Genomic DNA, 27,311 nt, shown 5'->3' with positions numbered 1-27,311 from the left:
AAATCTTATTAAGTGTATTTTTCTCATTTCTAGTCAAAATATCTCATCACACTTAAAATAAGACTTAATCACCTAAAGAGTAACTTTTCAGTGAGATATAACAACTTATTTTTAGACAATAGATCTTGAAAATCTTATTTCAAGAAATCTCACCAAGATCAATTTTACTTGTTCTTTTTTTGAATTGAGCAAAAAAAAAAAAATCTTGAATTAAGCATAAAAAAATCTGCCAATGGAACAAATAAAAATTATCTTGGTAAGATTTTTTGAAATAAGATTTTCAAGATCTATTGTCTAAAAATAAGTTGTTATATCTCACTGAAAAGTTACTCTTTAGGGGATTATGTCTTATTTTAAATGTGATGAGATATTTTGACTTGAAATGAGAAAAATACACTTGGTAAGATTTTGATTTTTGCTTGGCATTCCTTTAAAAAACCTGTGTTGTTTACCTGTGTTGTTCCATAGCCTCCAAGAAAACTTCTCTGCTTACTTAACCACTTCAAGTGGTCAATGCCATCCAAAAAGCTGCCACGCTTAAAAAAAGTCAAGATAAGATAGGATGTCATCTCAACCTGAGCCGAGCGGGGCTGCCAGCCATGTGACTCCACGCCAGCGGAGGAACGCCACATCATGGCTCCATCTATAATATGAAATAACAATGTCGTTAACGGAAATGTGTTACACAATGAAAAAGAATCTCTTTCTTTAGGACATTCATAACATCATAACCCACACAACCACAATTTCGGAGATGTACACCCTGCAGGTTTTGTATTTTGATACCCAAACACAATAAAAGACATCTGAAAAACATATGAAAGGCTTGGAAAGTGCACATAAATACTGACCCTAGAATACCTGATGTTTAAGTTATCAAGAAAAATTCTCTTTAGAGTAAATACATTAGTTATGATCTTTAGAAAAACAGCACAGATGCACCTCTCTTCTCAGCTCTGGTTTTGAGCTCCTCCAGGATATTCTGAGCTTCTGGACTGTAGGCCAGAGATAAAGCGTATGCCATCAGACACAGGCTGTAGTTACTGACCACTCCTGTGGACGCCTGATTCTCCAGGTAGCGCTGGGCCTTGGAAACATTGCCTTCATATCTTTCCTACACAGAAGAACCAGACAACAGATTGGTTTTTCCTTGTATACAGTCAGGACCATATACAGGATGTCCTCAAAGTCTCTTTACTATTTAAAAAAATATATCATAAAAGCAATTGATGAGATGTGTTGATCAGATTTGTTCTATGTACTGTGTATTATCAAAGTTTTTAATCACAATGTGGGATCATGTGCATTGGAAACATTGATAAATTACTGCAAATTATCACCTTGACCTTTTGACTGAATATAAGTCATCACAACTGGATGACCGTCAACCAACCATCATTTTATGTTTATGTTTATGTTTATGTTTACGCATTTGGCAGACGCTTTTTTCCAAAGCGACTTACAGGGGAAACCAATTAAATCACTCAATCAATCAAATTTTATTTATATAGCGCCAGATCACAAGAATTTTCCAGGTAAATGGTGCACCCCCACATTGGGGACTGCATGTTGGTGGGTTTCTAAATCAAACATTTCCAGACCAGTGGGTTGGAAGGGATGGTCCAATTCTTTGACTACCTCATTCACCAGATATCACTGCCCTGGATTTATGTCTATGGAGTTATGTTAAAGATATCGTGTATCGAACAAAGATACTTGACATCAACGACCTGAAGGTAAAGATCACTGATGCCATTGAAACCACTGATGAGGCTATGATACAGCCAGCATGACAAGAAACCCAGGACCATCTGGATGTGCCTCATGCAACTAATGGTGCTCATATAGAGATGGATTAAATGAGGCAAAGAAAACCTTTAAAATCTACTTTTCAATTTCCACAGGTTTTTCTACTCATTTGCTTTTGTAATAAATTTGTTAAATTGTAAAAAGACTTTATGGACACCCTGTTTATTTGGACAGTGACACAAATATTGTAATTTTGTCTCTGCACACCACCACAGTGGATCTGAAATGAAACAGTCACATCAAAGAGTGATTAAAGTGTGGGTTTAACAAAAATACCCTTTAGAAATTACAACCATTTCAAATAAAGTCTCTCATTTTCTGCAGCTCACAAATAACCAGACAAACTAAGATCATTATAAATACGAGGATAGTTTTTAATACTTGGATAAAACTCCTCTGCAGTCCATAACGATGCCTTCCGTCAGTGCTTGTTTGTGGATTTTTCTGCCAGTGACTGAAAAGCTGTTCTATAGGGTTGAGATCAGGTGACTGACTTGGCGGCTGAAGACCATCTCATTTCTTTACCTTCAAAAGCTCTCATGTTGCTTTTGCAGGATGTTTTGGGTCTTGGAATGCTGTCCTATCAATCTTGCAGCATTTGTCTCAATCTGAGCAGAGGATCGGCCTCTATAGGGTATCAGAGTTCATCCTGTTCCTTTTATCAGCATCCAATCACCATTAAACACCAGTGACCCAGTTCCATTTGTAGACCTACATGCACATGACATTTCTGTGTACATGTAACACTGCCTCCATCATGTGAGGAGCAGGACGTGGTCTGCTCTGGATCATGCTCCTGTTCCTTTCATTCCTTTATTCTGGTACAACTCTCCAGATTATCTTTTTCTTGAACTCGACAAGTTTTTTTAAAAAGGTTTTTTAGAGGTTTTCTGGTAAATTCTAATCTGTCCTTCCTGTTTTTAGTTAGTTTCAGTTTATTTTGAATATGCAACAAAACAAAGTGATCCTACTTTTATCCACAGAAATAAAAGAGATTACAAGAAAACATGGAAAACTTTTACATATACATGAAAACAAAACATGACTTCATTTGCATATTCGAAAAGGAGGGGAGGAAGTGTCATTTATTTAACCCCACCCCTTCTCCACACAGCAGACTATCTTTTAGCTTCCTATCAGCATAATGTATGAACATTTTTTGTAAATACTTAACCTAACTTACCATTACTTATCATTGTTGAGTGTTTTGCTCTTTCTTATGAACCCTCTGTTTCTACATTTATGAATGCGTGTGTTCTTTACTTTGTCTTCCATGGTTTGTTTGGTCTTTTGCTGTTGCTGGTGGGTTATAAAACACAGTGCAGTGGATTCTTTCTTTTTAAGAATTGACCAAATTGTTGATTTCTCTTAAAGTTGTGGCTTTCTCACTGATAGATTTATTTTGTTTTTTCCAGCTGACTGACTCACATCCCCCTTTTCTTGCACTGGTCCTCATATTGACACTTCTGGTGAACAGTTACTGAATGCAAATTCAACATTAGCAATCAACTCCAGATTTGTTTTTTCCCCGTTTCATTTGTCATAGAATAACCAGGGAACATGATACCTGGACACGAAACTGCTTGTCGGTCAGTTGTCCAATTACTTTTGAACCTCTGAATCAATGTTCAATTCTACTTTTTTTAAAAAATCTAATTTATTTTTACCTATTTACACTATGTTTTTATTTATTTATTGTTGCTGTGGTTTTGACTGTTCCTGTGGAGTGGTGATTCTATCTATCTATCTATCTATCTATCTATCTATCTATCTATCTATCTATCTATCTATCTATCTATCTATCTATCTATCTATCTATCTATCTATCTATCTATCTATCTATCTATCTATCTATCCAGCCATCCATCCATCCATCCATCCATCCATCCTACCTGTCTACCTACATTATTATCATTGATGAAAACTAACGAAAGGATGAAAACTAGAACTGAAAAAGCATTTTCGTTCACTGAAATAAATAAAAATGATAACTAACTGAAACTGTATTGTGTACATACAAAACTAACTAAAACTGATAAAAATGATGGATAAAATTCCCTTCGTTTCCGTGTTTGTCAATGTCAGATTGATATGAAATCAATTTATTTCGCTCAAGCAATTTTAGCTGGCAGCACCATAGGACACTTCACGGTCCGTCACCTGCGGTTTAGAGTCGTCTTCTGGTTCCCACTCTACCTGGCAACATGGAGACTAACGTTGGGAGAAAGCAGCAGAGTCCTGTATGGGATTTATTTGAATACGACAGCGAGGAAGATAAAAGATATGAAAAAACTAAAACTAAGCATTTAGAAAAAAACCCAGTACTAATAAAAATTAGCAAACCTGCTCTAAAATCTAATTAAAACTAAGTGAATTATAGAAAAAAAAAGTCAAAACTAAATAAAACTAAACTATAATGAAAAATCCAAAACTATTATAACCTTGCTCTGAATATGCAGTTACTCTGTTAGAAATGGTTGTAATTCCTAAACGGTTGACACAGTATTTCTCTCAAACCCCTTAAATTAAAGCTAAAAGTCCACACTTCAATCACATCTTGGTTGTTTCATTTCAACCGTATGTGGTAAAATTTAGAGGCAAATATGACTCAGAGAAGGATAAATTAAATTTTCGACATTGTACAATAACAACAGTTTTTTACCAAAGCATTGAACTGGAAAAACACACATTCTGGTCTCTCACCGCTAATGTCTGGTCCTCCAGTAGTGCTATTAGGACATAGGCGGTCAGTGCCACAGGACCATTATCCAGCCCTCCCTGTATTTCTGTGTTCATAAGCTGACCCACTTCATTGAACTCTCCATTTGGGCCCTGGTGCTCCAACAGCCAGGTCATGGCCTGGGTCAGGACGCTCTGGTCCACCTGCATGTAGGCTTGAGCCTGGATGAAGCATCTTAGCACAAAGGCTGTCAACCTGCACAGATAAAGGAGAAGGTGCACCGTAGAGGAACACTTAATGTATATAGATGTAACATAAAATAAAATGAGGAGAGTTATAAACAAAGCAGACATCAGTGTAGTCTGATCAGGTTCATACTGTCCACTGAAAATATAAAGATTTTCTTTGCTTTTTTGGCCTAAACATGTAAAGGTACAGATTAACTTTTTTTTTTTAATCTGTCTGACCAAAAAAGAAAAGGAAATATAGCAAAATTGCCTGTCTATGCAGGTTATATTTGGTGCAAAAGACTGAAATACACTGATTTTTTTTTAAAGATTTCCTTTTCTTTTTTGGCCGAAACATGTAAAGGTACAGATTAACTTTTTTTTTTATCTGTCTGACAAAAAAGAGAAGGAAATATAGCAAAATTACCTGTCTATGCAAGTTATATTTGGTGCAAAAGACTGAAATACATTGATTTTTTTTTAAAGATTTCCTGTTCGTGGTCGCAACAAGTAAAGATACAAATGAACTTTTTTTATCTGTCTGATAAAAAAAAAGCAAAGGAAATCTTAAAAAAAAAAAATCTATGTATTTCAGTCTTTTGTATGAAATATAACCTGCATACACAGGCAATTTTGGTATATGACAAAATGATTATATATATAAATTATTATAATGGAGACCTACCATATGTTACCAGAGCTGTCGCTGGCTCCAAATGGACTAAATGAACCATCATTTCGTCGGAAGGACAGTTGTTTTTGATACCCTTCCCAAAGTAAACAGTAAATCCATGAGAAATATGTTAGAATGAAGTTATTTCAGTGATGTACTATTATTAATTCATATGTATACTGACAAAAAATACTATTTATGAACAGCAACTTTTACTCCACATTACACACAGTAAAGAAATGAGGAAATGCATGAGTCATGGAACGTTGTTACCTTCTGTTATCCTGCTCAGAGCCTTACTCCTGATCTCTATATCGTCGTCGTTGGTCTTGTCCAGGTATTGGAGAATATAAATACTTGGAGCAAAGTGGATCATGTTTTGCTCCCCACAACCAACAGGCACTGGAACCAGTGAATCCAGTTTGCTGATGGACAAAGCCAGTATATCACCTGTGTAAAGCAATGTATAAGAAAACAAAAAAGGCTTAATCTTTGTGCAACAAGTAAAGAATGAACACTTGATTATCACAGGTATGGGTTTATCATGCGGTATTTCAGACCAAGTTTATTTAAGGCAGACAGAAGAGTTTCTAAACTGTCTGGGGTCATGCGTCATTTTAATTTTCTGTCATCAGTTAGTGTAACTTTAACCCTTTCATGCACAGTGGTCACTCCAGTGGACAGTTATTCTACAGCTGTTCTCTTGTATATTCATGGATTTTTGATGTTCTTTTCGTTGTTGTTGTTTCTTTTTTTGGTTTTTTTTGGCATATCTTTACTAAAGTTTTAAGACACTCCATATCTTTTCTGACATGAATTGGTTTCATTATGTAGATCTCTCCTGAGCATAAACCCCCAGAATCACAAATCCTCCCCATAGTTTTCACACAATTTATCAGTAAATACATGTTTCTGTGCATCAAAAATTAAACGTGTAGTGTCCAGCTGAGTGCACATTTTTGCCACTTTATGAAAAATAAGTTCATAAGAAATTGTTTTCATTATTATTATTTTTTTTAATGTATTTTTTACATTTTTAAAATTATTTTTATTTTATTTATTTATCTTTTTTTTTTTTTTTTTCAGAAGAAAATTTTCAATTGCATTGTTTTTTTCATGCCTAAAGAGGAATAAAAACACTCAGGAAAAATTTTTGATTAAGGTTCTCATAATTCGTGCATGAAAGGGTTAATGCCACATAAATACCGACAGCCTCAATAATGAAAATAGAACCAAGTCTGCACAGAAATGAGAAATCTGGCTTCATGTGAGGAAAATACTGAGGCCTGCGTTTATACCCTGACAAATACCCAACATCCTTTAACCTGAATGGAGCCAAACAAACAGTTTGACAGCTGTTGAGAATCTGCCTGCTATAAACATTCCTTTTTGATGTCCATCATTTCCATTTTCAACAGTCACATAAATGTTTTCAGGACAGTGCTGCGTTTGATGACCGTGCACCAAAGATCATCATCTAAACACAAAAGAAAATGGCCAACACATGCCTAATTGGCTAAAAATAAACAGAAACTGCCTTCAGATGGAACCGCCACTGGCAGAACAGGAAGGACAAATGGTCGACGTACCACCTAATGCCACATAGGCCTTCAGGCTGTCGGGTACCACATGTGGTGGAAGGGAGAAAGAGATGGATGTGGAAAAGTCGGTGTTAAACGGTGGCACCTCCAGAAACAGACTCTGAGAAAAGGACTCTTCAACTCCCTCTGGCTGCAGGAACATAAGTCATTTACAGTTAATACAAGTACAACTCTATGCCAATGGATTCATTTGTTTCTTTCATCATTCATTGTTTATCTTGTTTGTCCCTTCCATCTTTATTTTTACATCCCCAACACCTACAAACTCACACAGGTACACGTTTTTATTAATGATTGTACTGTTCATGTTTATCTTAAAAGAAAAAAATGAAAATCTTCCATCAAAAACCAAAACCCTTCAACAGAATTTAGACAAATAAGGATGTCAAGATTGCTCAGAGATGTGTTTGTTTATCCAGTTCTATATACTGTATGTTCAGAAATCACATTGTTTCTTTATTTTAACTCGATGTCTGCGTAGGTTCTCATTTTATCAGGTCATCATTCTTCTTGGTAGTTCTTTTTGGTTCAACTGGACTGGTTTAGCTCTTTTTTGAAAATGTTTCATCTCTCATCCAAGAGACTTCTTCAGTTGTAATAACTGGTGGGGGAAACTGGACGTATAAACCTTAACCATGACACTCAAATTGGGATTAACACCCACACAGACCACTCCCCCTGCAGGTTTTTTAAATCCAGTTTCCCCAACCAGTTATTAGAACTGAAGAAGTCTCATGGGTGAGAGATGAAACGTTTTCAAAAAAAGAGCTAAACCAGTCCAGTTAAACCGAAAAGAACTACCAAGAAGATATATTTTAACTCATTATTATTATTATTATTATTATTATTATTATTATTATTACTGCCCCTGTCTCAACTTTTTCTTCAATGTGCTTCAGGTTTGAATGGAGGAATATTTAAAGGTGAAAAGACAGGTGATCAGACAGAACATCAAATATGTTAAATAGTGAAACAAGTCAAAGGAAATTATAATATTGCTACATTATTTTTTAATTTACTTTTAATTTTCCATTCTTTTCTTATATGGGGCTGTAATTTTAAACTGCAGTCTTCTTACTGAAGAAGTCTCATGGGTGAGAGATGAAACGTTTTCAAAAAAGAGCTAAACCAGTCCAGTTGAACCGAAAAGAACTACCAAGAAGATTTATTTTAACTCATTATTATTGTTGTTGTTGTTGTTGTTGCTGTTGTTGTTGTTGTTGTTGTTATTATTATTATTACTGACCCTGTCTCAACTTTTTCTTCAATGTGCTTCAGGTTTGAATGGAGGAATATTTAAAGGTGAAAAGACAGGTGATCAGATAGAACATAAATTATGTTGAAGAGTGAAACAAGTCAAAGGAAATTATAATATTGCTACATTATTTTAATTCACTTTTAATTTTCCATTCTTTTCTTATACTGGGCTGTAATTTTCAACTGCAGTCTTCTTACTAAGGAAGTCTCATGGGTGAGAGATGAAACGTTTTCAAAAAAGAGCTAAACCAGTCCAGCTGAACCGAAAAGAACTACCAAGAAGATTTATTTTAACTCATTATTATTATTATTATTATTATTATTATTATTATTATTATTATTATTATTATTATTATTATTACTGACTCTGTCTCAACTTTTTCTTCAATGTGCTTCAGGTTTGAATGGAGGAATATTTAAAGGTGAAAAGACAGGTGATCAGACAGAACATCAAATATGTTGAATAGTGAAACAAGTCAAAGGAAATTATAATAGTGCTACATTATTTTTTAATTTACTTGTAATTTTCCATTCTTTTTTTATATGGGGCTGTAATTTTAAACTGCAGTCTTCTTACTTTTCACCACAGCCATGTATAAATGCCCATTTTTTAATGCCCCGTCAGAATAAAATGGAATTTGAACCTGCAACCTGCCACCAACCACCAACACTAATTTCATGTAGAATTTCTAATGTTTGCAAAGTGACATACCTTTACCAACACTCTCCAAACAAGACTTTCTGAGGCCTCTGCAGACACAGCATCCACAGATATTTCAATTTCACCCAGTGCTACAGGTTTTATAGGAAACAGAGCCGAACCAGCTGCATGGCTACCTAAAGTGAGTTTTTGGGCATTTACTACAGAGAAATCTCCTCGGTTTTCCAAAACAAACTCAAAGGCGTCACTTTGTGCGATTAGTAGAATGACCTGTGGAGACAAAACCATAGAGATAAAAAAAAAGAAAAAGGATGCAACACTATTTTTTACTATGACAAGAAATAAAACATAACTTAAGGAGTTTTTGGATCTAAAAGTGTCAATATTTTTTCCCACTCTAACAGTTCCATTTTTGCCTGATAGCGGGTTTGTGATTCCCTTACCTCTAAATCCTGCTCTAGATGGTTAATGATGTTCACCTCCAGCACAGTCTCCTCTTGTCTGATGACGTATGAAGGTACATTCAAAGACAAGGAAAAGTCTTTGGACACAGTCAGCTGTGAATAAGAGCATATAAAGAAAAACAGCAGGGTTACAGCCTTTACAAACTGTTTTACTATAAAGAAATATATGTGTCGCAAAAATCTCAAGATGCATTGGCCTGAGAGAAGGACATCAAATACATAAATATTTTAATTTCATCCCATACAACAAAAGCTTTGACAGAGTTTGACTGGCTCCTAAAATAAGTCAAAGTTAAAGGAACAAACTGCAGCCTATTTGAAACAGAATTTTACAAGATGAGTGGAGGGCATATCCCCTTGGCTGCAACATCTAAAAGCAGTATGTTTTATTGATGTTAACTTAGTTCAGTGGTTCTCAGACTTCTTCTGTAGAGCTTCCCTTTGGAGGGAGAGAAAATTCTAGGACTCCCTTCAACCCCAATAAAACTGTAACAGTAGTTCATATATAACTTCATATTTTAACCGTTTATTTTGCTTTAATGTGAATAATTTGTTGTGCAAATTAAAAATAAGTTACATTTTTGCATGAACAATACAAATAAACTCAACAAAACTGCTCCCTGAGGCCCAGTTTTTGCAAATAAAAATATGAAATGTGCAATTATCTTGTTCCAACTATAACAATAAAGTTAATTAATAAACTACACACAATACAAGCTGTGCAAAAAATAGAAATGTCGCATGTTTTTCTTTACCCTCCAGATGGATGATAGACATGCTAACTACTGTGTCATTATATACTGGGGGATATGAATTTATAAGGTTCAAAGGTCAAGTCAATTAACCCATAAAGACCCAAACAGCTGTCGGCGACCAAAATCATCTACTGATTTAAACCGTTTAATATCTGTTGATCCACTAATCCTACTATATAATGCACGTTCTGTGTTCGATCGATCGATGTTGCAGCACAGGAGGGCGTTTGTATGGATTTTCCTCGGCCTTCACAGGCCTGATTGCCGCCAAACTTGCCAAATGAGTAGAAACATTACCTGACCATCTACTAGGCACAATTTTATGTCCGTATTCAAATGTTGTGAGGTATGCTGGGCGATTTTAGCCTCTCTCTACTTTGAATACTTCATTCCTGCCGCCATACTCCATTTTCGGAAGTGGTTATGCTGCCGTTCAGTTTTGTTGAAGAATGCAAATAGGCAGTATTTCACTGCATATACTATAAACTGATGGTGCTGAAATAAGCAAACTGCCTAAACGCATAATTGTGTCTTGAAAATATTCCTTAAATATCCACTCCCAGACAATGAACAAATAACATCATGACAATTTTTTACAAAATTGCTGCTGCCCTTGCTGTGTCCATTTACAATAATGTATAGGCACTTTTCACATACAACGGTACCACAGGTACAATGCTGCTAGTACATGTAAATAATTGTTGTAAAACCCAGTTAGTCATCTTTTCATGGTCATCAAATATGACCCATTTGGACATTCAGAGGCTCCATAGTTACCGTGGAAACACCGTCATCTTCTACAACATTGATTCACCAGTAAAACCCATGGAGTTTGATAATGGACAGAAGTTGTAGATCCTTGTTTTTATATTCAGTCATTGATATCCATGCTGAAAAAAGTAACTTTTTCTTCAGTTTCAGTTGTAAAAGAATAACGTTTGAATTTACCGAGTTTTCATGAACATCTACATGATCAGTAAATTAAATATAGGGAAAAATACCTGATTTACACCAAAAAATGCAAAATACAGAGGATAATATTATAATAAATGGTGATAAATCACTTAAGAAAGGTTAAATAGAGAGAAAAAAATCACTTGGGGACTGCCACAAAAGTAACACTAGGTCTTTATGAGTTAATCTAATTCATGCATTTTATTTATATGAATTTCATTTATATAATATAGTTAATTTGACTGTGAACCGTGTAAATCTTTGCATCCATATGGTTATCATTGACATATTTCCAACAGAATCTTTGGAACTGCTTTAACTGTATCTGTTGAATCTGCTTCTGTGTTTCACACACATTTCCCTCAGTGTGTCTCTCTGGATCCTGATTGAATATGTAGTTTTTTGTGATTGGCTATAAAGTCACATTGGAATCAGGAGGTAGGATGTTTTATTTTCTATTCTTGTGTGTTTGTACAGTAAACTTTGAGTGTTCTCCGGCATTAATCTCATCAAGATCAATTCATCACCACTTACCACATCCTAATATTACACATGTACAGATATGCCATCAGCTTTAATGCTGTGTTCTCTAGTGTACTTGTGTAGTTGAATTGTTACTATTGTTATTATAGGTAATACATTTCTCTGTTATAAAGTTATTAGGCTTCGTAAGAAGGATACACACAGTTAATAGGGGTTTCCTTCTAATACACTCTGCACAAGGTTCCATAAGACTTACAGTAGTAAACAAAATCATGTAACTCTCTTTCAGCAATTACAGCTGTTTTAGTCACTACTATATGACAGGAGACGAACATTTCAGGTATGGGAAACTACAACCACTATACCAGTTCTTCTGATATCATCATCACTGTACAGGACTGGTACCTCTTTAGTCACCGGACAACAGCTAGTTTTCTAAAGGCAGCACTGGTATGAGTGGCATATAGTAGCAAACAGTCAGTATTTACTCACTTGTTTTGGTATTGGAGTGAAGCCCAAGCCCAGATTGTCTGACATTACCAGTGCAGCAGCTCTCAAAGATGGAACACCATCTGGCACGGTTATTTCTTCACTCGTCCATTCATTACCACTGATTAAAGTGAGAAAAAAAGAAAAACAAAAAAAAAAAAGAAAAACAGTGAATTCATCAAAAAGGTTTGGTGCTAAATATCCACAAGTGCTGTATTATCCTAAAACATTTTGACAATACTCATTTTACTCATCGTATTTGTTGTACATACACCTCTGTACACTGACCTAACGGTGGCATCTAACCACAGCAGGGGCTCAGCGGTGTCCATCCAGAGGCTCCAGTATCGCTCTATACTTAAGGCATTTCTCACTGACAGAGGAAGAAAAATGATCTAATGAAGCACAGACTGTATTTCTGTGTGAGAAACGATTATTTAATCAAGTAATATTGAAAATGCAGGACAAGTCGAATAGGCTAAATGGCCACAAGAGGGACTATATTGCAAAATCAAAACATTATCCTCATTCATCTGTCATAAAAGATCATAACTGACTGAATGTTTCATCCTCTACCTTGTTGAGATCCATCAAGATGCTTTATGTCATACAATCTGGTATTTGTCAGTATCCTAATGTTACATTCCTGTGGTGAGAGACACACAAAGTTATGTTAAAAGCATTAAATCAGTTGATAATAATCTGCAAAGAGTGCTTTATAGTTTACTGATGAAAAGTCCACTATTAATAATAATAATACTAATAATAAGTGTTATTATTATTATTATTATTATTATTATTATTATTATTATTATTATTATTATTTACATACTTTATTACTAATTAATCATTGTTATGACTACTATTACAGTTATCACTTTATTCTAACTTTTATCCAGTGAAGGAAGGAAGGAAGGAAGGAAGAGATAGATAGATAGATAGATAGATAGATAGATAGATAGATAGATAGATAGATAGATAGATAGATAGATAGATAGATAGATAGATAGATAGATAGATAGATAGATAGATAGATAGATAGATAGATAGATAATATTAGAATATTATAACATTAATAAGCTATTCATTAATATTTATTATTATTACCACAACTACTTTATTATTTGCTATTTGTCATTTCTACGAGTACTTTCCTATATGCAACTCCCATTTTTCACTATTGTTTTTTTAGCATTATTGTTTTGCTATTTTTTATGTGGTATTTCTTGTGTGTATATTTGATGTGTGTGCTGCTGTTGGAACCCCAATTACCTCAGGACTCTCCCCAAAGGATCGATAAAGTTCTATCTAATCTAATCTAATCTAATCTAATCTAATCTAATCTAATCTAATGAATGATTATAATGATAAATCTTGATATTTAGGTCAGGTCTTAACAGGTGATGTAAGGTGTAAAAGTCTCTCTCAACTCTATATGTGCCAGAGGTTATTTCAGTTTCTAAACTGTCTTTTCTCATGCTCACACCGCTGCTGGTGTCGAAAAGAGAAAAGGTCATCTTAAGCCATCCCTCTGCGGTTTATCTTTTGTTTCCTACATCATTACTCCATTAATAAGCCTCAGGTCCTGCATAAACCCTGCACCCAACCACTAGAGTTACCGGCTCTTAGAAACAGCAAAGTCACCTCAGAACAAAGCAGACAGATAAGTTACAACCAGACCAGCAGGTTTACTGATCACATTCCTGTACAGTATCTAACAGGGAAAAGCCCATCAAATAAAGCTGTTTGACACGTTACGGGTTTGGGAAAACTGGTGCTTTGTAATGATGCTGTACGGAGGACAAAGGAGAAGTCAAGTAAATCTGACAGTATCTAAACAGCCGTGTTCATTTGTCTGTGATGAGCTTTGCGCAAGTTAAGGTTTCAGAAATTATATCTTGGTTCTTTTGTCTGAACACAATGATTTACAAAGTAGCTTCTAGTCTTTACTCATATTGCTTATAATTCCAGATGTTATGCAAGTGTTTTGAAGCTTAAAGGAAAAGGTGTAGAACATTTGGGAAATGTTCACATACCTGCTCCACAGTTAATTCCTGGTAAAAATCTGCAGCGGCATCATGTGTCCTCATTATCACGATTCCTACCTGGGACTGCATTTCTGGGACAGTTACACTAAGGGTCACCTGTTCGCCAGGCTGGGCTTTGTTACTGCTCCAATTTAGAGATATCTGAAGAAAGCAAACACACAGATGGTCACAGGGAAAACAACGTACAGCTGTGTATGATACAGAGCAGAGCGTAAATAGAGTAATTCACTGTACATTAGTGTGTTGGTTCACGGGTATGTTTGCCGTGTCACTGATGACCTCCCCGTCTGAAAGGATGTGGTAGACGGTGACACAGGCCTCAGGGGACCAGGACAGTGTTGGGGTCAGAGAAAAAGAGGAGGAGGTCTTTGTCCCAGCAGCCACCACTTGACCTCTAGAGATGACCTGGGAATAAGAAATAAAGAGATAAAGAGAGGAAAAGTAATATACAACCATTCAAACTTTAACATGAGGGGAAAGTTCTTGCATTTAGCTAAAAAGTATAGCAATATTATATTTTGTGGCATCCTGCTGAGACCTAGTAAGTAAAAGTTGGTTTCAGATACATTTGTATGTATGTGTGTATGTATGTATGTATGTATGCATGTATGCGTGTATGTATGTATGTGTGTATGTATGTATGTGTGTATGTATGTATGTATGTGTATGTATGTTAGCATGTATGTGTGTGCGTGTGTATGTATGTATGTGTATATATGTATGTATGTATGTTTGTGTGTGTATGTATGTTTGCATGTATATGTGTGTATGTATGTGTGTGCGCGTGTGTGTATGTTTGTATTAGTGTATGTATGTTTGCATATATATGTGTGTGTATATGTGTATGTATGTATGTGTATGTGTGTATGTATGTCTGTTTGCATGTATAAGTGTATGTATGTATGTATGTATGTATGTATGTTTGCATGTGTATGTATGTTTGCATGTATATATGTGTATATGTATGTAGGTATGTGTTTATGTATGTGTGTGTATGTTTGTATTAGTGTATGTATGTTTGCATATATATATGTGTGTGTGTGTGTGTGTGTATGTATGTATGTTTGCATATATATATGTGTGTGTATGTGTGAATGTATGTATGTATGTGTGTGTGTATGTGAGTATGTATGTAGGTATGTGTATGTATGTTTGTGTGTATGTTTGTATTAGTGTATGTATGTTTGCATGTATATGTGTGTGTATGTACGTATGTGTATGTACGTGTATGTATGTTTGCATATATATGTGTGTATGTATGTAGGTATGTGTATGTATGTGTGTGTATGTTTGTATTAGTGTATGTATGTTTGCGTATATATATGTGTGTGTATGTATGTATGTATTTATTTATGTATTTATTTAATGGAATGTCCTTTGCCATGAACATTTTTTAAGTAAAGATGTGAAACTCTTGTCAACTATAGAGAACAAAAATGCATTACTGGGTCTCAGGGTGATATGATATGATATGATATATACATATAGCTGAGGAAATACTGTACAGAATTATGCAAACTCTACTAAATGTTTCTGCAAGAGACACATTTTAGTTGAAAGAAAAAAAAAAACACAGAAATACAATATTTTTGACCATCATACCAGAAAGTGAAGCTGGGTTACTGTGAAAGTGCTCTCCACATTAATCTGAAGAGGTGATCCAATCTGGAAGTTCAACATGTTGTTAAATTACACATGAGCTGATTCAGTGAAGCATCATTACTGTAGGTGTGTATTTTCATGTGAATCCTAATGCAGCTTAATACATTCTGAGGGTTACCTGTGCAAGGGCAGGACTGATCGGGGAGACCTGGATATATGAGCCACTAGGTGAGGACTGGTTTTTGTGGACCTGCAGAGTCACCTCATTAGATTGATATCTGGCCTGAATAAAAGTAAAAAAATAAATAAAGTTTTAGTTGAAATTGTAAATTGAAACTTACACCGAAAATGCTTGTGGATGTTTACTTATATATCACTTTAAAAGAACTGACAGGACACGTGACTCACTGGAAAAATACATTTCTTTTACTGGTAAATGAGTGTAATCCTACTGTACTGAAACTACTCATCTTACACACAGTGAAACTGCTTTTCCCTCAGGACCAACATTCCATTAAATCAAAATACTCACATGGATAAAAACGGTCTCTACTTGAGCCTGTAATTGAAACCTAATGTGGACGTTCCCGTCCTCAGGCACTGGAAGTGTCAGGGATGTGGGCTCAACACTGATCGTGGACGTTCTCTGAGTAATTTCAATCACTGCAGAGTGTGTTAAATCTGTGGCGGTCAGAGCTTTTGTGTCAGATCTAGAGATCTTCAACTAAAACAGAAGAAAGATATGTAGGTTATGTTAGTCAATAACTAAAATGTAGTGAAACTTTACCAAGTTTGAATCACTATTAAAGAAAAATTAATTTAACCCATTAAGACCCAGAACTACTATTGTGTCAGTTTCCAAATGAATTTTTCTCTATATTTAACCTTTCTTAAATGATTTATCACCATTTATTATAATATTATCATTAGTATTTTATATTTTTTCAGTGTAAATTATGTATTTTCCTGTATTTAATCCACTGATCATATAGATGTTCATTAAAACTCAAGAGTAAATTCATAGGTTGTTCTATCAGAAACAGAGAAAACTGAAGAAAAAGTGACTGTTTCAGCAAAGATATCATAAACTGAACATAAAAACAAGTGTATCCATCCAGTGCCACTGATCCAACTCCATGGGTTTTACTGGTGAATCAATGTTGTAGAAGATGATGGTGTTTCCATGTTCACTACGGAGCCTCTGAATGACCAAATGGGTCATATCTGATGACCATGAAAAGATGACAAACTGCATTTTACACCAATTATTGACATGTATTAATAGGATTAATGGATCAACAGGTATTAAACTGTTTAGATCAGTAGATTGTTTTGGTTGATGGTGTGTGTTTGGGTCTTTATGGGTTAAAATTCTGGTTGGCTGTAGTTTCTAGATACAGTCTTGAGTCAAATTGGGAAATTCTGAGAATTAATAGGAGAATGAATTTTACTCAAAAGGAATGTTTGCCTCAGAGCCCCCAGATCTACTTCAAAACACTGTCTGCACATTACAGTACATTGACTTTACAGGTTCTGTCTAATGGAAGATGTCGAAATCTATTGTATAAATGAAAATAAACCAATATATATGTATAATAGCACTTTATCATAAAAATTGAAAACATCAGCTAACCAGCACTTTTAGTCTTCTTAGCACATTTAATGTCTGATGCCAAAAAAAAAAAAAAAAAATGTAGACCAGCATGTTAGTGACTAAAAGTCAGTTTCACTGAAAAATAATAATATAAAAAAAACAGTAGTTACCTGTGTGGAGAAATGTAAGGACGGCTTTAATGTTTGTGGAAAACCATGAAATGATAGCTCATGACTGTTCTTCCTGAGATGGACCTCAACTGTTTTGCTCACTGTAAGTCCTTGGGTGACTGAAAATGAAACAAAATATGCAGTGATAAAACTAAACCATACATTTCTTTTTTTTTTTTTTAAATCAACACTACTTCATTGTGTTATATCTTACTTGTGGAGTTGTCAGTAACAACGACAGTGACATGCACAACAACATGTCCGCTGTCTGACATGGTGTTCAGGACCTGAAGCTCATATTTACTGAAGAAAAACTGTGCAGACCCATAGATCTGAAAAGTAAACACAATAAAGAGGCAGACGGTATTTAGTAACCTGTTCGTTTTAAATATCATTAGGCTCACAGCATAATTGCCTAAATCATATTTTTGGCCAAATTGTGATATCTGTATAAAATGAATCAGCAGTGTTAGGAGAGTAAACTTCCACAGGTATCACAAAATATGAGGTAATTATGCTGTGAGGCTAAACCATATATCCATGTTGCTTGAAGCGTCTATATGAAGGATGAGACCAAACCTCTTTAGTTTGTGTTCGCATGAATGGGGCGCCTGAATCATCTGTAGAAGATGAAGTAACAGACACAGCTAATGTTCCATGTACGGGCTGTCCACTGAGGTAACTGAAGGAGTGGAAAGAAAACAATTTGCTATAGGTGCGTTACATACAGATGTACAATATGATATTATTTTACAGAGGTTTATTTAACTCACAGCGCTCTGACTGATCCTGAAATGTTATCACCAGTGAGAAGATTGGAAAGTGTCTTGATCAAAACTTCAAAAGGAGGAACTTCTGCAACAGCAGTGGGTAAAGATGGGAGAGAAAGCATTCTGATCATGCTTTAAAAAATATTCTCAGTAACAGTCAACCTGGTAATAACTTTGACTATTAAGTAAAACCTTTGTTAGAATTTTAGAATTCATTTTCTGTGGCCAAATTTGATGTTGATAGTTACATTTTTCTACTCAACTAATAACCAAAACAGCAGAATATGTTAAGTTTACTATCAAATCAAATAAAAGCATCCCATCCTCACATTTAAAAGGTGCAGACTGGAAATGATGTACTGTAACACTACAATAAAAATAACAATTATGTTACCATTATTCTCCACAATGAATGTTTTTTCATCCTCCACTCCCTGTAGGAAGAATGACAGATCAAATGGGAAGGTGCATTATTTTTCTTTTTAAATAGTAACTTTAAAAAAAACAAGTTTCACAGAAGTAAAGACATTCACTGTACGTTCACTGTGGCTGTGACTTTCCACTGTCCCAGTGAAGCTGTCTGCGATAATCTGAATTCCCGCAACACAATCCCATGATTCCCAGTGGACGACCCGCTGTCAACAGTTCTTCCACTGGGATCCTGTGTGAAACAAAAGAATGTCAGTCAAATTTCCCACGACCACACAATGCCTGCTGAGAATCCTTTCAGCCCCTCTGGTTTTGTTCTTTCTGATGGACACACACCTGTATCACGATATCCACTTCGCCTTTGTATGGATGATTATCCAGTTGGACCACCACAACTCTGACTTTGACGGTGTCCTCTGGCTGGTAGTGTGATTTATCAGTTTGGACGAAGGTGGAGATATTCCTGAGGTCGAATGTGAGGCTGGTGGTGTTGGTAAAAATGAGTTCATCCTCCTTATAACCCTTCACCGTTAAGTCCACAGGAGAACCCTGGGTTACAGATCCATCAATCTGGAACAATCACATCATATTTACAGGGTGGGGAAGCAAAATTTACAATATTTTGAGGCAGGGATTGAAAGACAGTGTATGACCAATTAGTTTATTGAAAGTCATGAGAATTTATTTGCCACAAGAAAATTTACATAATAGAAAATGTTTTTTATTCTATGTGTCCTTCTTTCTCAATAACTGCCTTCACACGCTTCCTGAAACTTGCGCAAGTGTTCCTCAAATATTCAGGTGACAACTTCTCCCATTCTTCTTTAATAGTATCTTCCAGACTTTCTCGTAATAGTTTTGCTCATAGTCATTCTCTTCTTTCCATTATAAACAGTCTTTATGGACACTCCAACTATTTTTGAAATCTCCTTTGGTGTGACGAGTGCATTCAGCAAATCACACACTCTTTGACGTTTGCTTTCCTGATTACTCATATGGGCAAAAGTTTCTGAAAAGGTATGGATAATAGTGTTAGGTATGATTATGACATCAATATATGTTTGGTTTCAAAACAACTGATGTAGTGCCTGCTGAGAAAAAACAACTAAATGTTCATTGTAAATTTAGCTTCCCCACCCTGTAGACACAATATGGCACAGGTTAAAACAGGCTATTGTCCCTGTTGTGCAAACATTCAAAATACCAAAAAGCACAGGTGTCAAACATGCGGCCCGGGGGCCAAAACCAGCCCGCCAAAGTGTCCAATCTGGCCCATGGGGTGAATTTGGTGAATTTGTGAAATGCAAAATTTACACAGAAGATATTTGCAATCAAGGACGTTAAAATCCTATTAGGTCAATTCAGTCTAAAGTGGGTCAGACCAGTAAAATCCTACCATTATCCTACTATATAATGCACGTTCTGTGTCCGTCCATCCGACTGATGTCCGGTTGATGTTGCAGCACAGGAGGGCGTTTGTACGGGTTTTCCTCAGCCTTCACAGGCCCGATCGTCACCAAACTCACCAAATGAATAGAAACATTACCTGACTATCTACTAGGGACCATTTTATGTCCGTATTCAAATGTTCTGAGGTATGCTGGGAGATTTTAGCCACTCATGCGATCGTACAATGGCACCACAGGTACAATACCACTAGTAACCTATAATTAATGAAAACTTTTCTTTTTGTTTTAGTTTTAAAAAAAGTAAAATTACACAAAAATGTTTACATTTACAGACTAGCCTTTTATAAAATATGTGAATAACATGAACAAATATGAACATCCTGAAATGTCTTCAGAGTTGTGTGTCTAATTTTACCAGTATTCCGCCTGTTATTAAATGTTTTGTGTATTTGTAGATCCACTGTGATCTGTAAGTTGTAATGTATACATGACAAACTAGGCCCAATATTATTAAAATTGCACTCATTTTTAAAAAATAATATTCAGGTTGTTCATATTTGTTTGTGTTATGTTCAAGTACAGTTCATAGATGTAAACATTTTCCTTCCAGAATTTGACTTTTTTTCCCTCAAAATCAGAGAAAACTTTAGAATTGACATTATTTATAAGTTCCTATACTATTATTTATATTATTTTCCTGGTCCGGCCCACTTTATATCATATTAGATTGTGTGTGGCCCCTGAATTAAACTGAATTTGACATCCCTGCCACAAAGGGATCTTTGAGAAAAGGGCCGTTCAATACAACAATGTACAGTCGTGGAAAAAATTATTAGACCATCAAAAACAATGGTTATGCAAAATAGTACTAACTCCTGTGTGTATCATGTGACTAAAACAGACAGAAAAGAAAACATGGAATGCCTAAAAGCACTGTTTTTGGCAGTACAACGCTATAGCTATTGATGTAAGAACTTCTGGTTATTATCTAGAAAACCATGAAAAATGGATAGATATCAGCTCTGAAATTAAACCCCAATGAGCTATTTTTGTTACTACTATTATATTTGTCCAAACAAATGCACCTTTAGTTGTACCAGGCATGAAAATGAACAAGAAATCAAAGAAAACAAGGGTGGTCTAATATTTTTTTCCCGCAACTGTATATTGAGCCTGTTTATATGTACACTACTATTCCTATCATCTGATTTCTGGAGTCATCAGACCATTCAAGTGATCATGTAAACAACATAATGTGACATGCTTTATCAGATAACAGCAGCTATCTGATAATGATAAATCAGATTAACACTTGTGGATTTCTCTCACATACTTGTTTTGATTTATTTTGTTCTTTTACAGCTGTGCTTCTGGTTATTATCAAGAAAACCATGGAAAATGGATAGATAGCAGCTCTGAAATTAAACCCCAATGAGCTATTTTGGTTGTTATCATTATATTTGTCCAAACAAATATACCTTTAGTTGTACCAGGCATTAAAATGAACAAGAAATTGAAGAAAACAAGGGTGGTCTAATATTTTTTTCCTGCAACTGTACATTGAGCCTGTTTATATGTACACTACTATTCCTATCATTATCTGATTTCTGGAGTCATCAGATCATTCAAGTGATCATGTAAACAGCATAATGTGACATGCTTTATCAGATAACAGCAGCTATCTGATAATGAGAAATCAGATTAACACTTGTGGATTTCTCTCACATACTTGTTTTGATTTATTTTGTTCTTTTACAGCTGTGCTTCTGGTTATTATCAAGAAAACCATGGAAAATGGATAGATAGCAGCTCTGAAATTAAACCCCAATGAGCTATTTTTGTTGTTATCATTATATTTGTCCAAACAAATATACCTTTAGTTGTACCAGGCATTAAAATGAACAAGAAATTGAAGAAAACAAGGGTGGTCTAATATTTTTTTCCTGCAACTGTACATTGAGCCTGTTTATATGTACACTACTATTCCTATCATTATCTGATTTCTGGAGTCATCAGATCATTCAAGTGATCATGTAAACAGCATAATGTGACATGCTTTATCAGATAACAGCAGCTATCTGATAATGAGAAATCAGATTAACACTTGTGGATTTCTCTCAAATACTTGTTTTGCCGGAGGGGGTCCGGTTTGGGGACCACAGGATTTCATCTCTGCTTTTTGCAGATGATGTTGTCCTGTTGGCCTCATCGAACCTGGACCTTCAGCGTGCACTGGGGCGGTTTGCAGCCGAGTGTGAAGCGAGCGGGATGAGGATCAGCACCTCCAAATCTGAGGCCATGGTTCTCGACCGGAAAAAGGTGGTTTGCCCTCTCCGGGTCGGTGGGGAGTCTTTGCCCCAAGTGGAGGAGTTTAAGTATCTCGGGGTCTTGTTCACGAGTGAGGGAAGGATGGAGCGTGAGATTGACAGACGGATTGGTGCAGCGTCTGCAGTGATGCAGTCGCTGTACCGGTCGGTTGTGGTAAAGAAGGAGCTGAGCCGAGAGGCGAAGCTCTCGATTTACCGGTCAATCTACGTTCCTACCCTCACCTATGGTCATGAGCTTTGGGTCATGACCGAAAGGACAAGATCCCGGATACAAGCGGTCGAAATGAGTTTCCTCCGTCGGGTGGCTGGGCGCACCCTTAGGGATAGGGTGAGGAGCTCAGTCACCAGGGAGGAGCTCGGAGTAGAGCCGCTGCTCCTCCGCGTCGAGAGGGGCCAGCTGAGGTGGCTCGGGCATCTGTTTCGGATGCCTCCTGGACGCCTCCCTGGGGAGGTGTTCCGGGCATGTCCCACCGGGAGGAGACCTCGGGGAAGACCCAGGACACGTTGGAGAGACTATGTCTCTCGGCTGGCCTGGGAACGCCTCGGGATCCCCCCGGAAGAGCTGGAGGAGGTGTCTGGGGAGAGGGAAGTCTGGGCATCCCTGCTTAGACTGTTACCCCCGCGACCCGGCCCCGGATAAGCGGAAGAGAATGGATGGATGGATGGATGGACTTGTTTTGATTTATTTTGTTCTTTTACAGCTGTGCATGTGTTAAAATAAATAAATCATAGAGAATATAAGCGGAAGACAATAATAGGAAGTTTGAATCTACTATCACTGTGCACATATGTACTTTGAAAGAAATCCACTGAATTAAAACGTCTAACCCTGGGTTTTTCCGATTACTGTATTTCTGAAGTGCATGTAAACACACCAGAACCAGTTGTTACAGTTATCTGATTAGTCCCAGTTACCAGATTTGTATCATGTAAACGAGCTCAGTGTGTGACCTATAATAGGTATAGTCCAGGAAACTTGCATGAAATCACTATCACCGTGACACAGAATGAGGTAATTCTGAGTAGGAATTGTTATGAAATGGTCAATTTTTGTTAAGTGAATCAAGAAAGTATTATATCGTGACATTTTGTCTAGTCTGGACACCTGTACTTGAGAATAAAGAACAGAAACTGTGTAAATAAAGACAGAAAAAGAGAACAGAAGTCATACTCACAGATGGTAGTGTGAGTATCCCAGTGAGACCTTAAAAACAAAGGACAGCTTAAATCACTTAAAATGTCAAACTTCATCCAAATAAACCCTAAATCTAACCTACAGTATGTAAATGCAGCATCACCTCCTGCAAAGTCCTCCGTCTGGGATACTTTGATGTTGCCTTGCGTTGCTTCGGCTGTCACCCTCACAGTGAAGTTGGCCAGGACGGTCACAGCCAGCGGAGTGGGGGTCCCGACATACAGAACCTCTGGACCCGAGATCACAAACAACGCACTAGAAGCACAAAAGGTTATTAATAATTAGTGAAGGGAGCTTTAGATGTGTATTATTTACCTGTAATCATACTCACACAAACTGTATTTACCTTGATGATTGTTGAGTTGAACCAGGCACTGCAAGACCCACAACTCCCAAACACAAAACCAGAATCCAAATCTCAGCCATGGTTCTGCTGGATGCTCCGACATACGCACGGCACTTTCTTTGGCTTCACACCTCGAACTGTTACCGACTCCTCAACTAACGTGGACCTGCATATGATAAAACCCCACCTCCTGTCTCAAAAATATACCTCACGGTCATACTCACACACTTAGGAGCACATTGGGAACCATGCACACATTATCACCTGTGGACGCTTTGTCACACACAAAACACAAGTGGAATGGGAGGAGAAAAAGGTGTTCACACACTTCAACGCCTTTGCCCAGGGGGATGAGTCTCAGCTATCTTTTCACAACCTTTTCAATTCACAGTCCTCTCCATAGGTGCACTATGGTGTTATTGTATTCTTACTAGAGGAAAATATTTGGTAACGTCAGACAGAATACAACTCTGCATCTAAAATCCAAAACAAAACTACTAGGACTTTGATTTCTGTTACATAATCTAGGAAACAAAAAGACTGCAGTTGACATCAGCAGTGTTTTTAACCCTTTCATGCATGAATTATGAGAACTTTAATCAAGATTTATTTCCTGAGTGTTTTTATTTCTCTTTAGACATGAAAAAAACAACACGATTGAAAAAATATTTGTGAACCTATTTTCCAAAAATGTCCACTCAGCTTGATAGCATGTATTTACTCATATTGTGTGAAGATTATGAAATAAAAACATTTTTAATGCTGCTAATCTGCTGTTTTCTCACATTTTAACATACTCTAATAGTCACTACTCACTTCATAAAGATAAAATGCAAAAAAAACCAAAACAACTTTTTGCTTAAAAAAAACAAATGTTGATTGTAGTTTAATAACAATATTAAGCAATTGATTAAAACTCAAACATGTCACTGCTGATCATGTTTATCAAGAACAGAAAAGTTACAATAATGGTATGAATTGCAGTGTTTGGGATGGTGCATAAGTGTCCACTGTGTTGGCTGATACAGAACTAAAACAACAAAACCATGAATATACAAGAGAACAGCTGGAGAACAGCTGTCCACTGTAGTGACCACTAAGCATGAAAGGGTTAAACATTCGATCTGTATGAACCCCGTATAGACCACCTATACTATAAACAGGCTTGGTGTTTCAATTACAATCTGATGCAGACACAAAGACACTGATGTTTTTTCCCTCAGAAATACAAAGAAAACAAACAAAAAAAAGTTACTCTCCAGAACAGCTCCTGCTACTGGCCTTAGACATGTTTGAGCTTGAAAAAAATAATAAAAGTTGCAAACAGCAAAAAATAGCAGCATGAAGAATGTGAGGTAACATTATGGCCAAACACTGACCATATTTTAACCACAAAGCAGCAATTAAAATGTTCACAGTGAAGTGTAATCATATGGCACAAATTCAGCCTGTATTACTGCTTCTTTACCAGCGGGTGGCAGTAGATTCAAAGCTAACTTGACCACAAATCCTGTCCAATTTACTGTGGGCCCTACTAAACATGGAAGAGACCGAAATACTTTACTGGACTGGGCGCTCATAAATGCTCTCTGCTCATTTCTTTACACCGTCTGTATTCTTAGAATCACCGCACACAGACATGTAAAAGTCAAGGCCACACAAATACTCACTACACTTTCTGATTCATAACATTTTATTTCTTTGGTATCACCATTTTCACACTAGTTACATATAATCTGTATCTTACAACAGTCCAATTCCATATTAAATGTCCAGTTTGGCACATACAAGGATGGCAACGTACACAGATTGAAACTTGTCAGTACTGGTGCAGTATGAGGAAGCGTTTTCACATCTGTGAGGATGCAGGTACGGCATGAGATGATGTTGAAACTGGGTGAGCAAACCTGTGGAGGCTTGTATTTGCATTTGTTCTGCTGTGTGTCAGTTGTGCAATGCACATCCCTGAGCACCTAGACAGCACTGGCACACATGACGCGAATAGGCTTTGAAATTTTCATCATTAGCACTCAGGCATATTGGCAACATGACTCAAGACTCTTTGACAAGTCTTCACACATATTTTTTTGCACCCTTGCTATAAATTTCCTACCGAGCCCTTAAAAGACTACAGCAGTTCTGTAACATCCTCATTATACATTATTACATTCTAACAACAAAGTGCTGACAAAAGTGCATATTTACAGAGTGCTTAAAAGATCCAGACATAAAGAATCTTTGCGAAGCTTGATGCATCAGATTAAAAGTCAAATCATACTTGGAATTTGGCAATTAAGCATCTTTGATGAAAGGCATGATGTGATACAGTACTTTCTGCCAGTGCCAAGTATCAGTGTGGAGACATTTACAGCAACTCAACCTGTACATACCCCTTCCTAAAAAGGGTGCTATAAAAAGTATTTTAGCATATTAGGTGGTAAATCTTTGACATACTTTAAAAGCTACAATATATAACCTTTTGCATTAAAATGTACTATAAAGCCTATCCTGCTCTATGGTTGGTCTGATTCACACCTCTGCAGTCCCACCTGATTTTTGAGCAAAACATCTGAAAAGTACATGCAACCACAGTCCAACAATAGGAAGCTTTAGCATGTGAGAAAAATGCAGGTAGTATAAAAATGACACACTGACTTGTGGGATGAGTGGCACTGCATATAAAACCAGTATTATTCAGTAGTCATGGAAAAAATTATCAGACCATCAAAAATCATCAAAAACAATGGTTATGCAATCAAGTACTAACTCCTGTGTGTATCATGTGACTAAAACAGACAGAAAAGAAAACATGGAACGCCTAAAAGCACTGTTTTTGTCAGTACAATGTTATAGCTACTGATGTAAGAACTGAAGTGATTTTGTTTATTATCAAGAAAACATGGAAAATGTCTAAATATCAGCTCTGAAATTAAACTTAAATTATGAGCTATTTTTGTTGTTACCATTATATTTGTCCAAACAAATGTACCTTTAGTTGTACCAGGTATTAAAATGAACAAGAAATTGAAGAAACCAAGTGGTGGTGTAATAATTTTTTTCCGTGACTGTACATTGAGCCTGTATATATGTACACTAATATTCCAATAATTATCTGATTTCTAGAGTCATCAGATCATTCAAGTGATCATGTAAACAATATAATGTGACATGCTTTATCAAATTACAGCAGCTATCTGACTATGAGAAATCAGATTAACACTTGTCGATTTCTCTCAAATACTTGTTTTGATTTATTTTGTTCTGTGCATGTGTTAAAAATGAACAAGAAATTGAAAAAAACAAGGGTGGTCTAATATTTTTTTCTGCGACTGTATATTATATACTGTAATGTAATGAAGTACGGTCTA

General features: G+C 36.2%; 1 protein-coding gene across 1 annotated transcript in view; it reads right to left on the bottom strand.

Moving 5' to 3' along the window:
• The window catches only part of LOC115413133 (CD109 antigen-like), a 32,345-nt gene extending 8,322 nt beyond the window's left edge, over window positions 1–24,023 (bottom strand). Inside the window, exons 1-26 of the mRNA XM_030125870.1 lie at window positions 23,944–24,023; window positions 23,701–23,852; window positions 23,578–23,606; window positions 19,003–19,236; window positions 18,776–18,898; window positions 18,632–18,671; window positions 18,241–18,322; window positions 18,047–18,149; window positions 17,682–17,799; window positions 17,468–17,586; window positions 16,236–16,427; window positions 15,882–15,986; window positions 15,704–15,766; window positions 14,336–14,506; window positions 14,090–14,242; window positions 12,630–12,699; window positions 12,342–12,426; window positions 12,057–12,174; window positions 9,352–9,465; window positions 8,960–9,178; window positions 6,979–7,120; window positions 5,663–5,839; window positions 5,402–5,483; window positions 4,513–4,744; window positions 943–1,114; window positions 453–643 (exon numbers count right to left, since the gene is read on the bottom strand). Of these exons, the coding sequence (XP_029981730.1) occupies window positions 453–643; window positions 943–1,114; window positions 4,513–4,744; window positions 5,402–5,483; window positions 5,663–5,839; window positions 6,979–7,120; window positions 8,960–9,178; window positions 9,352–9,465; window positions 12,057–12,174; window positions 12,342–12,426; window positions 12,630–12,699; window positions 14,090–14,242; window positions 14,336–14,506; window positions 15,704–15,766; window positions 15,882–15,986; window positions 16,236–16,427; window positions 17,468–17,586; window positions 17,682–17,799; window positions 18,047–18,149; window positions 18,241–18,322; window positions 18,632–18,671; window positions 18,776–18,898; window positions 19,003–19,236; window positions 23,578–23,606; window positions 23,701–23,852; window positions 23,944–24,023 (3,366 nt within the window). The remainder of the gene's footprint in view (window positions 1–452; window positions 644–942; window positions 1,115–4,512; window positions 4,745–5,401; window positions 5,484–5,662; window positions 5,840–6,978; window positions 7,121–8,959; window positions 9,179–9,351; window positions 9,466–12,056; window positions 12,175–12,341; window positions 12,427–12,629; window positions 12,700–14,089; window positions 14,243–14,335; window positions 14,507–15,703; window positions 15,767–15,881; window positions 15,987–16,235; window positions 16,428–17,467; window positions 17,587–17,681; window positions 17,800–18,046; window positions 18,150–18,240; window positions 18,323–18,631; window positions 18,672–18,775; window positions 18,899–19,002; window positions 19,237–23,577; window positions 23,607–23,700; window positions 23,853–23,943) is intronic.
• Window positions 24,024–27,311: the final 3,288 nt, after the last annotated feature.

Source organism: Sphaeramia orbicularis, chromosome 22 (genome assembly GCF_902148855.1).
Source record: "Sphaeramia orbicularis chromosome 22, fSphaOr1.1, whole genome shotgun sequence".
Taxonomy (NCBI): domain Eukaryota; kingdom Metazoa; phylum Chordata; class Actinopteri; order Kurtiformes; family Apogonidae; genus Sphaeramia; species Sphaeramia orbicularis.
This window is presented reverse-complemented; position numbering and strand designations above follow the sequence as displayed.